General features: G+C 44.6%; 1 protein-coding gene across 1 annotated transcript in view; it reads right to left on the reverse strand.

Annotated features, from left to right (window-relative positions):
- Positions 1–389: 389 nt before the first annotated feature.
- LOC121917602 (tyrosine-protein kinase receptor UFO-like) overlaps positions 390–15,190 on the reverse strand; it is a 48,679-nt gene continuing 33,878 nt past the window's right edge. The window contains 11 exon segments of the mRNA XM_042443692.1: positions 390–557; positions 559–886; positions 1,107–1,243; positions 2,065–2,224; positions 2,398–2,507; positions 3,208–3,329; positions 5,630–5,722; positions 6,909–6,986; positions 12,005–12,100; positions 13,791–13,882; positions 14,015–14,144. Of these exon segments, the coding sequence (XP_042299626.1) occupies positions 522–557; positions 559–886; positions 1,107–1,243; positions 2,065–2,224; positions 2,398–2,507; positions 3,208–3,329; positions 5,630–5,722; positions 6,909–6,986; positions 12,005–12,100; positions 13,791–13,882; positions 14,015–14,144 (1,382 nt within the window). The 3' untranslated portion in view covers positions 390–521.

Here is a 15,190-nt window from a genome sequence, read left to right on the forward strand (position 1 = left end):
CGTACCTCTGAGCTGGTGGGAGCCAGCTCAGTTTGGACTGCACCATATAGAAAGGTGGGGAGAAATTAGGGCTCAAACCTCCAAGATTCCTTTTCTTGGATTGCTCTGCATGGTCTTCCCCACTTTACCATCTCCCCCGTAACCTGAGAAGGGCTTTTCCCACACCTGCAGCCTCTGTATTGTGGCATCAAGCATTGTTTCTCCCTTGTGTTGGAGATGTGGGCAGGAATCCCCAAATTGTTGTAGGGTGGGGTATGGTGTTGGCCACGACACATACTCAGGGGCCAGTCTTTTCAAAAAAACCCACCTTAAAAAGGAGGAATAAGCCAGGGAAACAGAGGGAAAGAAAGGTTGGCAGAATGGAAGCAGTGGTTCATTTTGGATAGGAAGTGTGTGTCTCAGTTGTGGGGTACTTAATAAATCCCTTCCCCTCAGCAAGGGGGCATTCTGGATCCCATAAGGGCTGTTGTTGTTGTTGTTTGCAAACTCCCTTCCCCAACAACTAAACACCTTCACCCTCCTTAGGCTCCTTCTTCCGTGGCGGCACAACTGGGGGGGCTCTGTGAGGAGTCGGCTGCTCTCGTGTGGAGTGGGGCACATCACATAGCGTCCTACGCCTTGGGGCTGATGAACCTCAGCAGCCGTCACCACCGGCTTCAGTGACTGGATTTCCTTCGCCGAAACCTCCTCGGAGCCCAAGCCACCGACAGCTCCCAGCTCCGCTTCCCCGGGGGCCACCCCGTCATCCATGTTGACGTAGAGGATCTCCTCGGGGTCCTTGGCGGGTGGGAGAGACTTGAGGATCTTCTCCAGCTCGTTGTGCAGGACCTCAAAGCTGGGCCGGTCCCGGGGGTTGAGAGTCCAGCAGCTCAGCATCAGCTCATACCTGTGTGGGCAAGACAGAAAGGTCACCCATTGTACAAAGGACTAGAAAATAAAATGACTATATATCTGTATTGAAATAATCCCCTCTAGTGTCAGTTTATTGATCGTCTGTTGGGGGGAAACTCAATAGGTAAGGGAATTAATGGATTATGCGGTAGGAAATTATGGGAATTTCACAGAACCTGTCCATGACCTTAAGGAAGAATGATGGCACTACTTACAAGCCATCCAGGCAGTCGATGGGCTGCTTCAGACGGTTGCCTTGGCGCAGGTAGTCATAAATCTCACTGTTTTCCACACCTGGATATGGCGTCTGGCCACGTGTTGCAATTTCCCACATAGTAACACCAAATGACCACTACAAGGATTAGAGAAAAGGTGTGAGATAAGCAGAAAAACAGCCCACAAGCCAAACATAAAATCCAGCTTTTTCCTTTGATCTAGAGCCGGGGAGGAAAGAGTGCAGCCCATGGTCTTCTCAGGGCCATTTTTTAAAGGCATTTTTAAATAATGGGGGGAAAACCCAATTCAATTGCCTGCAAGTTCCTTCTAGTTGGCTTGGGGACATTTCCATCACGTTTTGCCCTCTTTGGGCCATTTTAGGCACATGAGATGCTCTTTTCTAAATGAGGATGAAAACAGAAAGGTATCTCCTAAGCCTAAAATGGCCCAGGGGTCTGCAAAAACATGGCAAAAATGTTCCCCATCTCCCCTAGAAGGCATTGGGGAAATTTGGGGACAATATATTTGCATGCGTGGGGTATGTGTGATCTTCCTAGCCTCCTGCAGTTACTTATCTAGAGTAGTCTAGAGTATCTAGTCTAGAGATGGAAGTAATCCATCCCTCAAGATGCTGTTGGAATGCAACTCCCATCTATCATCATTCCTCATCACTGTCTCTGCTTGCAAGGCCTGCTTGGAGCTGTGGTATAGATGCAAAGCTTGTAGATTTTACATTTTTGGACCACAGTGCATGTCCAAATGCATCTAAAGAAGTGGACTTAAGTCTATGAAAGCTCATGCTGCCAACTTCTTTCTTTCAGTTAATCTCAAAGGAGCTACAAGATCTCTCTACATACTTAGACTACACTATTCAGAACTGTCTAGACAGCTCTTTGTGGCTTCTCATTGGCTTTTGAAGGCAATGGTGAAAGGTGAAGACCCCATCATTTGGCTCACCACATCACTCTTGATGGTGTAGACGCGATCTGCCAAACTCTCAATGGCAATCCACTTGACAGGCATCTTGGAGATGCGGCCTTGCCGGTAGTAATCCCCATTGTAGATCTTCTTAGAGAGACCAAAGTCAGCCACGCAAGCGGTCATGCTCTCATTCAACCTAGTGCAGGAGACAGGTTACATGTCAGTGTCTGAGATGCTAGTGAAAGAAACATTTTGGACAGGATGAACCCAAGACTACCACGTGTTGCTCATGCCACCTCCCAGCCTCCGTTGGCATCTCTGATTTTCTTTAACCCTCCCTTTTGCCTGTTTCCAATGTTACACACTCACATGCAGTTGCGAGCCGCAAGGTCACGATGTATGAAGTTCTTGCTGCTGAGATACTCCATCCCGCTAGCAATGTCTGTCATGAACTTGACCAGCGTCTGTGTGGGCAGGTACTGGAGGGCAAGGAGAGGAAAACCACAATTAGACACAGGGAAGGCTTCCACTGGAGGCCCTGCCCAGATCAGGAGTGGACAACTTCACCAGGTATACAGGTTGGATGGGCTGATATCTCACTATAAGGCAGCTTTCTGTATCCTGTCCTAACACAAGAAGGCTCTTATGGCTACTTGCCATAACTTAGGACATTACATGTGATTCCTCCACTTTTCGCACAACATCAGCATTCAACAGTTGCTGACCAGTTATCCTATCGTTGTTATTTCCTTCCTCTCCCATCATCTTTTCCTATACAGAGTGCATTCCCTAGCTCCTGGCATTTGCCTGTCCTTGCCGTAGTTCAACAAAATGCTGCCAAAAAATTATATATATATATATATATATATATATATATATATTGCTTCATGTACTTTTTATATATTTTCCAAGAGTGGAATCTTTCTTCAGCAAATACAGGATAGAGAAAGGGCAAGAAATGGGTGCATGTGGACTCTCCTGCTAGTGGCCAATCTTTTAGGACCTGCTTTTGATCTGGCCTACCTGTCTAAATCTAGGGTACCATCTGCACAGAACAAATGCTGAATTCTGTCTCCTTGCTATGAATGCAGGTAACTGACCCAGGCCCTGGTGGTCTTGGATCCAGAGATCTGGTGTCTGAATCTCAGCAAGAGATGTCTTCACATATTTATAACTTACCAATGGGCTATCTCCAAGACGGGAGTATAGGAGGAAACTGTGGAGGTCACCATGTTTCATGAAGGGCAAGATTACAACAGGAGAGGGATATCCTTCACTCTCTGTGTTCTGCAAACAGACGCCTGAAAGAAAGAAGTGGCGTCGATCTGAATTATTTCTCCAGGGCAGATGCAGCCTTAGGAACCCACTGTGTGAAGGGAGAGGGATGTGTTTGGCTCAACAGGTGGCATGTTGCACAAGGCCAGACACTGTGCTACTGGGGATTATCACACGGGGGAAAGGATGTCCTTTTCCTGTCCTTATCGCACAGTCATGCAAAGATTATCCTAGGATGTCTCGCTTATCTGGACATTTTCCCATTAATGAAATGGAATTGTCTGTGATTGCGCAAACGACTATCATACGATGTTGCACTTATCCTGTAATTATCCTGACAGTGAAGTGGAATTGTCCTGTCATTTTTCATTAATGGCAGTCTCCATTATTCACAAGTGACAGGATAATTCCACTTCATTGACAGGATAATGATGGGACAAACGCGACGTTTGTGATACTCTTTTGGGCAATCATGTGATAAGGATGGGAACAATCCACCTCGCTCCCATCCTTCTCCCCTACAGTGGATGTAATCTCCACTGCTACCTCCCTACCAGAGCACTATAACTCCCAGTACCCCTAGCTAGGACTGCAACTCTCCAAATTCCCATAGCCAGTGGAATCTAGGAATTGTAGCCCAAAAAGGAACTTTCTCAAGCAATGATCCTTGTAAAATGAAAGGACAAAAGCAAGAGGCATTCCCATCCCACCCTTGTGCATTCACACTATGATTTCCCAGCTCGCCCTTGTGTTTCACACCTGTCCCCAAACCTCCCCTCCTTGCCCAGGGGTTCTCCCTGTGAGAACTGCCCTTCTTGTGGCCTCCTAGGCAGTAACACTTTCGGTGAACAATATTTTTATTTCTCCCCTGATGTAAACCAGAAGAGTGGGAGGTGGGGACAGTGTGACCCATCCTGCCTTGGTGCCTTGCAAGCTTCTAAGCAAGGATGTTTTGCATTAGTGGAGCTTCCGCCCACCCAGCCCTGGCTCCGTCAGAGCTCCCAGCATCCTTGCCAACATCTGTTTTCCCAAGAAGTCTTTCCTCCTCTCCTTCTTTCGGAGGCCTCTTCCCTAGGGACCATCCCTCCATTTTCCTTCTCCTCCTCCACCGTTCCCTAAAGTCCAAAGGCTGTTTCCTCTCTTTCATTTTTTCCCAGGCTCCAGCCGACAGAGTCCTCTTTCCCAATACAGACTGAGCATCCAGCTCACCAAATTGGGTTGACTCACAAGCCGGGCACCAAATGTAAGCAGAGATATTGGTGCATGGATGGCTCTCTCCTAGGCTCTATTCAGTTGTTTTTATTTTTGTGTGACTGTCCAAAAAATATCACTAACACATTCAGGTCTTGTTGTTCACACTATTTTTTAAAATCGGAACTGCATCTAAGCGCATCTCTGCCAGATTTGTTGCTCATAAGTGTCAGCATTCGAATAAAGATGGCTTCCAAAGCACCACAACGTTCCTTTTGCAGCACTACAACACCCACCGGCTTCCAATATTTGCTTTCTCGCACTTATGGGGATGATGGGAATGTATTTGACATACATTATAAGCATGCAGAGTTTTACCCAGGTTTATCCCAGGTCTATTAAAAAACAAAAAACAGACTGATTTTGGGTTAAGTAGTTTCCCAACTTAATTGAATGCATTCAATTCATGCCCAGAGAAACCAGAAAGTTCAGGAAAAATTTAAAGAGTAAAAGAGTAAACACTGTATGCAAACAAGTAAAGAGTAAGTTTAAAAAGTAGTATGCAAAAGGAAAAGTGGGCAATTGTTGGTTTGCAGGAAAAAGCATAGATAAAAATGGTGGAAGTGTTGTGGATGTTCTAGACCTAACTGGGGTGTGTGTATGTGTTCCATAATAGTATCCTTATGTAATGTGTAATTGCACAATTGCACAATTATGACTTTCTTTGTTGCGTTGTTTCTAAAAACATCACTCACGGAGCAAACAGGGGCAGTATAAATGGTATTTGCATATTTTAAGTGCAAAAAAGCAAACAAGGGGCTTGTATTGCTGGCTGGGGGTTCTGGGATTTGTAGTCCGAAAAGGAACTTTGTAATGTTTTAGTAGGGATGCAGCAGTGTCTGGCCTTTTGCAGTGTACCATACGATAAGTGATGATGTGAAAGAGCACACTGCTAGTCTGCTACCTTCCAGGATACAGGAAACACAGTTTTTAAGACGTGACATAAAACAACCGACTAGTGTGAGAAGCACCTTAGATGTGAACCCCGCTCCAATGAAAATGTCCACTTTACATTCACCCTTCATGTGGCACAGCTAAAAGGCAAGAGACAGTGACATATTCCCCCTCCTCTTACCAATCAGCTTCATGACATTGGGGTGGTCAAAGTCCTTCATGCAGACGGCCTCGCTGAGAAAATCCTCCATCTCGCTTCGGGTGCAGATGGCAACTGCAGGTCGAAGAAGGTTAGGAGTGTGAGCATGTTGGGGCTCAGAGAGCAAAATCGGTTTGCCATATTTGAGACAGTCTGAGGATCCAGAACATGTGAAGTGATAGCATGAGACGAGAATTCCTCTGAGTCTGGACAGAGTGTTCATTCATCACCTGCACACCTGGCAGTGGCTTTTTGGATTGGGGATCATAAAAAGGTGGCTTACACTGAGTCAGAGCCTTGGTCCATTGTAGCTAAGGACTGAGTGCATTGACTGTGGACTTTGCACGTGTGTGTGTGTGTGTGTGTGTGTGAAAACTTCCAGGAAAAAAAATACTGTTGTTTGTTGTGGGTTCTCTAAAGATGCCAACCACAGATGCTGGCAAAACATCAGGAATAACCTCTTCTAGAACATGGCCACATAGCCCCAAAAACCCACAGAAAACTATGGATGTCAGCCATGAAAGCCTTCGACTTCACATTAAAAATAATGTTTCTTGCTCTCTACTTTCTCAAGTGGCGATATGTTTCGGCACATTAGGGTCACTGCCACACTGCAGAATTAATGCAGTTTGACATTGCTTTAAGTTTCATGGCACTATCCTATGGAATCCTGGGGGATTGTAGTTTGTTGTGGCATCAGAGCTGTCAGAAGACTAAATATCACACAAAGCTACATATCCCAGAATGCCATAGCACTCAGCCATGGCAGTTAAAGCTGCATCAAATGGCATTAATTCTGCAGTGTAGATGCAGCTTAAGTTTGACTTGGGAAGAAGGGAATAGTAGAATCAGTCTTCAATAAGTAGAATGAAGGAACCATTTTAATTTTTCAGGGATTACCAGAGCCTGCATTTTGCCCCCAGCCTTGGAAGATGTGAAGTTATGGAAAGGGGAAGGAGCCTCTGAGCATATGCAGAGTGAAATCTTGTGATGTTCACAGCTGGAAGCTATCCGTTCTAAAGACAAGGGGGATGTTTCGGGAAGCTTTATCCAGAGCTTGGAAAGGTTAGGATTTTGGACTTCTAGAATCCCACATTCAGTATGGCCACTGCAATCCAAAAATGTACCTTTATCAGACTCTGGTTTCAGCCTCAACATGTGTCCTGCTTAGAATAAAAGGGTTGTTCCAGAACCATCAATGGAGGACCTTTGGAAAGGCCTGAAGGATTAGAAAATGGACACTTCTCTTCTTCCTACTTACTCTTCATGGTCTTAACAGCAACCTTAAGAACTGCTCCATCTTGGCTGAGTTGCCCCTCCATGACAGAACCAAATTCTCCTGCAGTGACCAAAAAGAAAAGCGAAGGCTTGTGAACAAGACAACAAGTATAAGAAATGTGAAATATCCTATTTATCCTGTTGTTCCTCCATGGATCTCAAGGCAGTCCTGGTTTCTTTCTCCTCCTCCCACTTTCCCCTGTTGTCCATGGATTACTTCAATTGCTGCAAACTTGAGTTCAAAGTACAAAAATAATTTGCGGTCAAATTAACCCAAGAGAGGAAGAGGTGAAATCTTGCTCTTCCCAATAGGCTCAGGCCAAGCAAACTGCTGCAGCTTGTGTGTTCCTCCTCATAAAGAACTTTTGCCACCTTGCCAAAGTCTGATTTTGTTGGCCACATATGTCCTGATTTTCATCTGTAAAAATTTGGAAGGTATGGGGTTGCCGTAAATCAACAGGCAACCTGAAAGCATACACACACACATACACACATATATATATCCACACACAGACACACAAACAACCCAGGCTTCAAATAATCTAGTCAGCACTGGTGGCTAGGAAATCAGCCCTGGGAAGCTAAAGACATTTTGCCAAAATTGCTTCTCCTTTTTCGGTTTAGGCAGCCTATCATTAATCTGGCCTGATAGTAAACCATTTTTTTATCTCTTGTAATGTTAGTGGAAGCTTCTGTTGCTTAAACAAAACATGCCAGGAATGTAAAGGGAAAGAAAGAACGCTCTACTCTGACAAGCATGTCCCCCACAAGACCTCCCCAAAACATCTCAAATTCCCATCTATCTCTATCCTTTCCAACGCAGCAGATGCAAACACATCCACGATGGAAGCAAAACACAATTGCATTGGATAGCTCCCATGCCTAAGAACCAGAAACTGCGAGGGATGCGGGTGGCTGTTGATCTTGCAAAGCAAGCTAAAAACAACAGATTTCTATAATGCCAAAACCATTTCTAGCCAAGCTATGAACAAGTCAAGAGGCAACTGTAGATGTATTTATGGGTAACTGATAACACAGCTACTGTTAGTCCTCTCACTGGACTTTCAAATCAGATCAAGGTTGGGGGATTCTGGAAGCTGTAGTCCAAAATGTAAATTTCCAGGCTCTAGGAGAAAGAGCATTTTGCTGTCATTGGGTGCCTTTAAGTCATTTCCAACTTAGGGCGAACCTAACTATCCTGGGGTTTTCTTGGCAGGTTTCTTCAGAGCATGCCCATTTTAAAAAGACAGAATAGCTGCACATAGTGGGAATGCTAGCAGTAGAGTGGCAGAGCATTGAAAAGTTACTTATTTGGGTTACAGCTCCCAGAATCTCCTCCAACCGGCACAGTCTTGGGGAAAGAAGTCTAAACTCTGATGGTATGCCTTCTGAAAATCAGATGCTGAGTCTTGCCTTCTAAACTACTGCCTTCATGCTCTGCTTGTAGGCTTCCCAGAGGTATCTATAACTATCCAATGTTGGATGCTGGATGCTAGATTAAATTACTCCTTTGCTTGATCCAGCAGGGCTCTTCTTATATTCTTCAGTGTAAGGAACAAGCCAAAAGGAGAAGCAAAATTCTCCCCCACCCTAAAAAGCTGCAAGATGTGGAAAGAGGCCATTGATCTAACTCTCGATAGTCTACATCTGGAGGATCATGCAGAGTTTGCCCTGGCAAAAACAAAGGCATCTGGATGGATAGGAAATGCAGACAGGTGGGAAAGCCATCTTCCCCGCTCCCCTCTTGGGGCAGAAGAACATGAGTCTTGTAAGGGTTTCCGCACGCGACGCAGCCCCTTGAAGAGCAGAGCCAACTGCTGACATTTCGGGGCCAGTTAAGACTTTCCATGTCTGACTCAGTCTGGCTGCTGCTGCTACTCTTGCTTGCTGAAATCTAGGGCATTCAAAGGACAAATCCAGATGAGAGATCTGTGTTAAAACTCAATGCTTCTCCTTACCATACCAGACCCAAACAACACTGCAGAGAGCTGAGGGGATCACATACATCCCGAAGGACTGACACATGACCCTCCAGATTTTGTGGGACAACCCGTTCCCATCAACCCTAGCCACCATAGCCAATGGTAAGGGATTATGGGCTCTGAAGTTCAACAACATTTGGGAAAGCCACAAGTTGCCCACATCTTCATCAGGGATGTTAGGCTTAGAACCTTTTGCTGATGCCAGGCATCCACCAAGGAAAATTGTATTTGTAATACACAAAAATAACTTTTCCAAGCTCTGGCTGGCATCCTGTTAGTGGCATATATACATGTGTACGTTTCCCTTAAGTGTGCATATGCCCTTTTCAGGTGCTGCAAAAATGGTTATCTCTTCGTCTCCATGTAGCACCCGAAGCATCTCCCCCAAGACTTATTATCGATGTGCTGGCAATTTCCCATACACATTGTGACAGGTCAAGATCAGAGAAGCATCTGGCTATATCACCCTAGTGCTAGACACAAAATGATTTCGGTAGCACTGAGACGTCCAGAGAAACCTGGCACATTTTACATCTGGCTACAGGGAGGGACAAAACCAAATGTTCCTCTGATCCAGCTTGCTTCCGGTGTGGCACAGAAAGGCCATGTGAGCTTCAAAGGCTTTATGGTAAGTCCAGGAGATATTATATGGCTCAGCCTAGCATAGCTTCACATGCAGAGCTACTCTGCTATGATGAGCCATGTCTCTGATAGTATATCCTCTGAATATCAGACATTGAATATGGGGTTGGATGGGGACAAATGAACTGAAGCAAAAGCAAAGCACGGAAGCAATGCATATAGTGAGTCACAAGGAAAATGCTTCTGACCATTTGCAAAGCACTATACCTGTCTCCACTGACAAGCTAAAAGTCACTCAATCCAGTCAGGGTTTGAGATCAAATCTTTTAAATCCTCAGTGGTGATAAAGTTTAATTTGGATTTGAACAACTCTTCATTAACTGATTTTTGAGACAGGAGACTTGCAAAAGCTAGTTTTGGGGACTATAACGTCCAGGATCCTTCAGCCAGCAAGGTTACACAGCCATGTTGGCAAGAGGATTTGGAATTGTAGTCCAAATAAATTACTCTACCAGTCTCTGAGGCGCTACCACTAACACTCAAAAAGTAGTCCTTCTACTCTACTTAATAGATTTCCTCCCCCCCCCCTTCCTGGCTATTTAAAAAAAGACAATGTTGTGGGAAAACATGGAATGGCCGCAAACTGAGAACATCATCTGTGTCTCCACAAAATTCTATGAATGAAGCAGTACAATTTCACAATAAAACCACATCTGGAAGCTCCCTTAATTTGCTAGAGAAAAATTAGCTGTTTGGCCACTAAAGGAAATAGAAATTGGAAATATCATTTTATTACTTTTCTTGGAAACTGACAGCCGGATCTCCGCTTCCCCCCAGTATTAATTCCAATTACAGTTACTCCTGGATGGTTTTCCTGTTGGGATCCTAGCTTTTACAAAACATTACTTTGTATTTTTAATCTAATCTTCTTCACTTTTTTGCCTGACTGCTTTTATTTTACATTGACTTCAGTGTAGTTGAGTTTACAGGACCATGGAATGAGAAAAGGCCAAACGTTCCTAGTGTACTATGCCATAACTTTTATTTCACAAACAACAATTAGGTCTTATGTGGTCAAAAAACATCAGAGGGTGGCCAGGATGACAAAAGGTTATTAATAGGCAATAACACACAAGCTAGAATAGGCTGCAGCAGTTTGCTTTTGCTTGAGTCCACAGGGAAAGATGGGATTCTGCACCTTTTGCTAAGTTACTTGGGTACAAACTACTTTTCCACTTTGAACCCAGTTGGCAACAAATGGGGAAAGTGGGAGGAGAAGACAGAAACCAGGTTGTTTAAAAAGTGGATGAAAAATTGGGATGGCAGAGAATTAATTGGGACTGACCCTTCCAAATTGGGACAGTTGGTGGGTATGCCCTACATCTCACATATGAGTTAGAACCGGCAGCAACTTGGCATTAACCAACCCTTTTTAGCCCTTGAATTGCCCATTTGGGATAAAATGAAATATGGAGAGAGTGGCACCGGTAGCAAACAGAATTTTCTAGCAAGCCACTTTAGGAGACAGAACCAGAGGCTCCCCAGCAAAAACCGTCGCTGACCCAGTATCTGATGACTTCCCAAAAGACTTTCTGATGGATTTTTAGGGTCCATACAAATAGGCCAAAATAAAGCTGCTTCGGATCACTTTGAGGTGTGTTGTTTAAATGATGCATGCATCCTAAGAGTCTGGAAGTCACACCAAAGCCACGCTCCAGTCCTTATGACTGAAGCATGGCTTTGGCATGGCTTCAGGACTCTTAGAACGCATGCATCATTTAAACAGCATGCCTCAAAGTGACCCGAAGCAGCTTTATTTTGGCCTGTCTGTATGGGGCCTTAGACAGTACACCTACTTCCCATCTCTTGCTTTTTTGAAACCAGAGAAAAGAAGGAGTGGAAATGTTCAAGGGGGAACATATGTGCCACTGCCAGGGGCTTTTTCATCTCTGCTTTCCAAATGCTTCCAAACGAATCCCAGCTGTGTTTGGAGGAAGCTTTTTGACTTCCTAAGTGAAGATGAGAACGAAAGCTTTCCAGTCCTTCAACCCAAATGAGCAAAACAGGCATTCGTCTCTCCACATTTCTCCTCCAAGAAAGCTGGGATGAAATGCTTTTGGACTGTTGCATCTAGTGCTTAGTATGACATGTTATTAATTATCATTGCCATGTTGGAAACCCAGCCATGACATTTACTCTGAGACGGGAACAGGGGCAGGGGAAGTTTTATGTCTCTGAAACACTGATTTATTTGTTATCCCCTTCACCCTGGAAACTTTCTTCATAATGCTGGATAAGTATAGTCTGGGAGTACCTTATGCTGAAAGCAAAACAAATCACTCTGTTTGTGCTCATAGATACTCTTTGCCTTATTATGGTGCATTGAGAATTCAGGTGAGAACTCAGATAGCCTCCGCTGCAGCGGCTTGCTTTTGCCTGAGCCTCCTGGGAAGGGCATGATCCCATCCCATCCTTCCTTCTCTTCTGCTCCCAGTTAAGGGGGAAGGCAACCTACCTTCTCCAAGCGTTTTCCCGAGTGCCACCTTGTGGCGATCAATCATCACATCTCTCAGCTTCTCTTTCAGCTCCTCGCTAATTCCCAGACTGTTCACTGCAAGAAATAATAAGGATAGGACATCATCATGGCGCATTACTAAACACAGCCTTTCAGAAACAAAAAGGGGGACCAAACGTCCAAAGTCTTATCCAAGTGGCACGCACAAAATAAAAGCCATAAACACTCATATAAATGTAAATTCCTGCTTCTTAGGCATGCTCAAAATGGAGGCATGCTCAAAATTCCTCCTGGACAGAAGGTTGAAATGTAGGACATGTCCCGGAACAGGAGGATGTTTGGTCTCTCAGTGGATAGCAGGTGTTTAGACCCTCAAGGAACAACAAGGAACAATGGAGCCCTGGTGGCGCAGTGGTTAAATGCCTGTACTGCAGCCATTCACTCGAAACCACAAGGTTGCGAGTTCAAGACCAGCAAAAGGGCCCAAGCTCGACTCAGGCTTGCATCCTTCCGAGGTCGCTAAAATGAGTACCCAGACTGTTGGGGGCAAATTAGCTTACTTGCTAATTAGCTTACTTGCTGTTCACCGCTATGATCTTTGGAATAGCGGTATATAAATAAAACAAATTATTATTATTATTAATTATCCCTCAAGTACACAGGCAGCTTGGTGCATAAGCTCCCAACAATTGGTCCGCCAGCATCCTTTTCAACTTCTGCTACTACTGATAGGATCTCCCAAGCCCTGATTGGCTTCTAGCCCAATTTTCTGGTTGGCTGGGAGCCCTGTAGAAAGCCTTTCAAGTCAAGTCAATCCTCCCACTCTTGGGTTTTTCGCTCATCGGTCAAGACCAAGGCCAATAAAATGGGGCTTCCCCACCACAGACAAAGCTCTCCTGACCTGGGGCTCTGATCTTCCTCAACTGGCTGCTTGCCTTATGACAGATCCTCATACTTTGACTCCAGCTCCCACTCTTCAGAAACAGCCTGAGGCTGCATTACACTTAACATTTGCTCTAAATGGACTTGGATAGTAAAAGGATTCCAGCTTGGAGCTAACACAGTCCTGAATTCCTTTTGTTGTTGTTTGGGATAGCTGTGTTGGCCATACAACAAAGTACAGTATCATCCAAAATCCACAAAACGGAGATATTTTTATTGGGCCAACCAAAATGCACATCATACATGTTGAAAGCTTTCAAAGCTCTGCTAGCTTATTCCTTAGGCAAAGGTGTTAAAATGATAGAGGAGAAAGAAAGAAAGAAAGAAAGAAAGAAAGAAAGAAAGAAAGAAAGAAAGAAAGACGATGTTAGTCATAGCCCTGCACTTGGTCAAGATGTTGTAGTTGTTGTTCTCTGTTCAGAAGGTATGGAAAGGTATTCATGCATTTATCTGCCTTCATGAATATCCTTCCATACCATCTAAACTGAAGACAACAACCACAACATCTTGACCAAATGGAGGGCTATGACTTAACATTGTCAATTCTTTCCTTCTTTCTCCTATATGATTTTTAACACCGGAAGAAGTCAGTGGATCTCTGAAAGCTTTCAACATGGATAAGATTAGAACTAGATGAAAAAGCAGGCCGGAGAACCAGAAAGAGTGGGACTTATACAGGAAATGTCTGTTGTTTGGGGGTGAACATGGATTGAGAGGGGTCTACATGTTGGGAATGCCCTTTAATGGTGCTGGAGATGGGAAGCATTCTTGCTGAACCTTGGACCGGGCTGAATGTGCTCTGGACAGGCATGAAAATGGGGCACACTCCTTGCATGACACTCACATGTGGCTTCGGTGGTACGGCGGCTGTAAGATTTGCGGACACGGTAGTGAACCACCAGCTCCCCCTGCTCCATACTGGGTTCAAATGCTTCCCTGAAGAATGAACAGAAAGAAAGAAAGACAATAAAACAGAAGGAACACCCTAATGATGCCCATCCCATTGACCTGCCTTTGCTAAAGGGCTGTGTAATGGGTATTGTTTCCTAGTGTCTGTTCTTTGCTTACCCATAACGGGTCTCTTTTCTCCTCATCCGTGCAAAGAAGATGGTGATGAAGGTGGCAGCAGCCACGGCTGTGGCTATAGCGATCACCACATACCACCAATGCCAGGAGAAGGCAGGGGTGGAGATTCCTACTGCGGAGAAGAATGCCAAGCGTTAACAGGGCAGAACTGTTCCAGGAACCATCCCATGTTCCATGTAAAGCTTTGACTATTTTGTTTCTGCATGCGGGGACAAATTGTTTCTGTAGTTTTCTCCCTGTCGTGGGAGAGGACGAATATTTCCGCACGGTTTTTAACCTGCCATTTGCACATCCCAAAGTGTTTTGGGGAATTGTTCTGTGAAAAAATACACACGGGTTTTCATGGTCAAAAAGTCAAATAAAATAAAATCATACTTTTATGCAAACACCATTTTTGAACCAGAAAACCAGGTGTTTCCAGGAAAAGCGTGCAAAAACAATTCAGTACAAAACTAATTCAGTACAAAACCTTTTTTCCTATTACTACCTGGACTCCAAGAATACAGAAGGGGATCCAGTGACTTAATCTCGGGCCAGGTATCATCCCAAAGGGAAAGTAGAACCATGTCACTGGCTACCCACTTAGTTCTGCTCCAGTCAACAATACCTCTTCATCCCCTCTCTGAAATTGCAGCCAAAGAAGTCAGTCCCTTTAACACATCCTTTAATCCAGTTCACCTTGTCTGAAAAGATATATGTTCAATGGGAATATGGGTGAAGGTAAATATATAGTGGGCTGCCATATTGTTGGGCTAGCCATTTGCATGGCACTCCCATACATTTCCCCACCCCATATTAGTCAAGGGTGGTGCATGCCCCTGAGTCTGCTACTATGGGCATGTGCCCATCACCACCCATTGACTAATATGGCCTTCAGCTCCCACTTTTTCCCCATCTGTAGGGGAAACCAGAACCAAACCCCCACAGATGGGAAAGGTCCACTATATTCATAGTTCTCCTCATGCTCTTTTCTCCCTTCCTTCGCAATGAACACATACTCCAGGACTCTTTCACATCACGCAGTTATAGCACTATGATTCCATTTTAAGTGTCATGGCTTTCTCCTATGGAATCCTGGGATTTGCAGTTTGGTGAGATATTAAAGATCTATAGCTGAGAATTCCAAGTGTCTCTCCTTAACCTGCAAGTCCCAGGTTT

The sequence above is a fragment of the Sceloporus undulatus genome, unplaced genomic scaffold (genome assembly GCF_019175285.1).
Source record: "Sceloporus undulatus isolate JIND9_A2432 ecotype Alabama unplaced genomic scaffold, SceUnd_v1.1 scaffold_24, whole genome shotgun sequence".
Lineage (NCBI taxonomy): Eukaryota > Metazoa > Chordata > Lepidosauria > Squamata > Phrynosomatidae > Sceloporus > Sceloporus undulatus.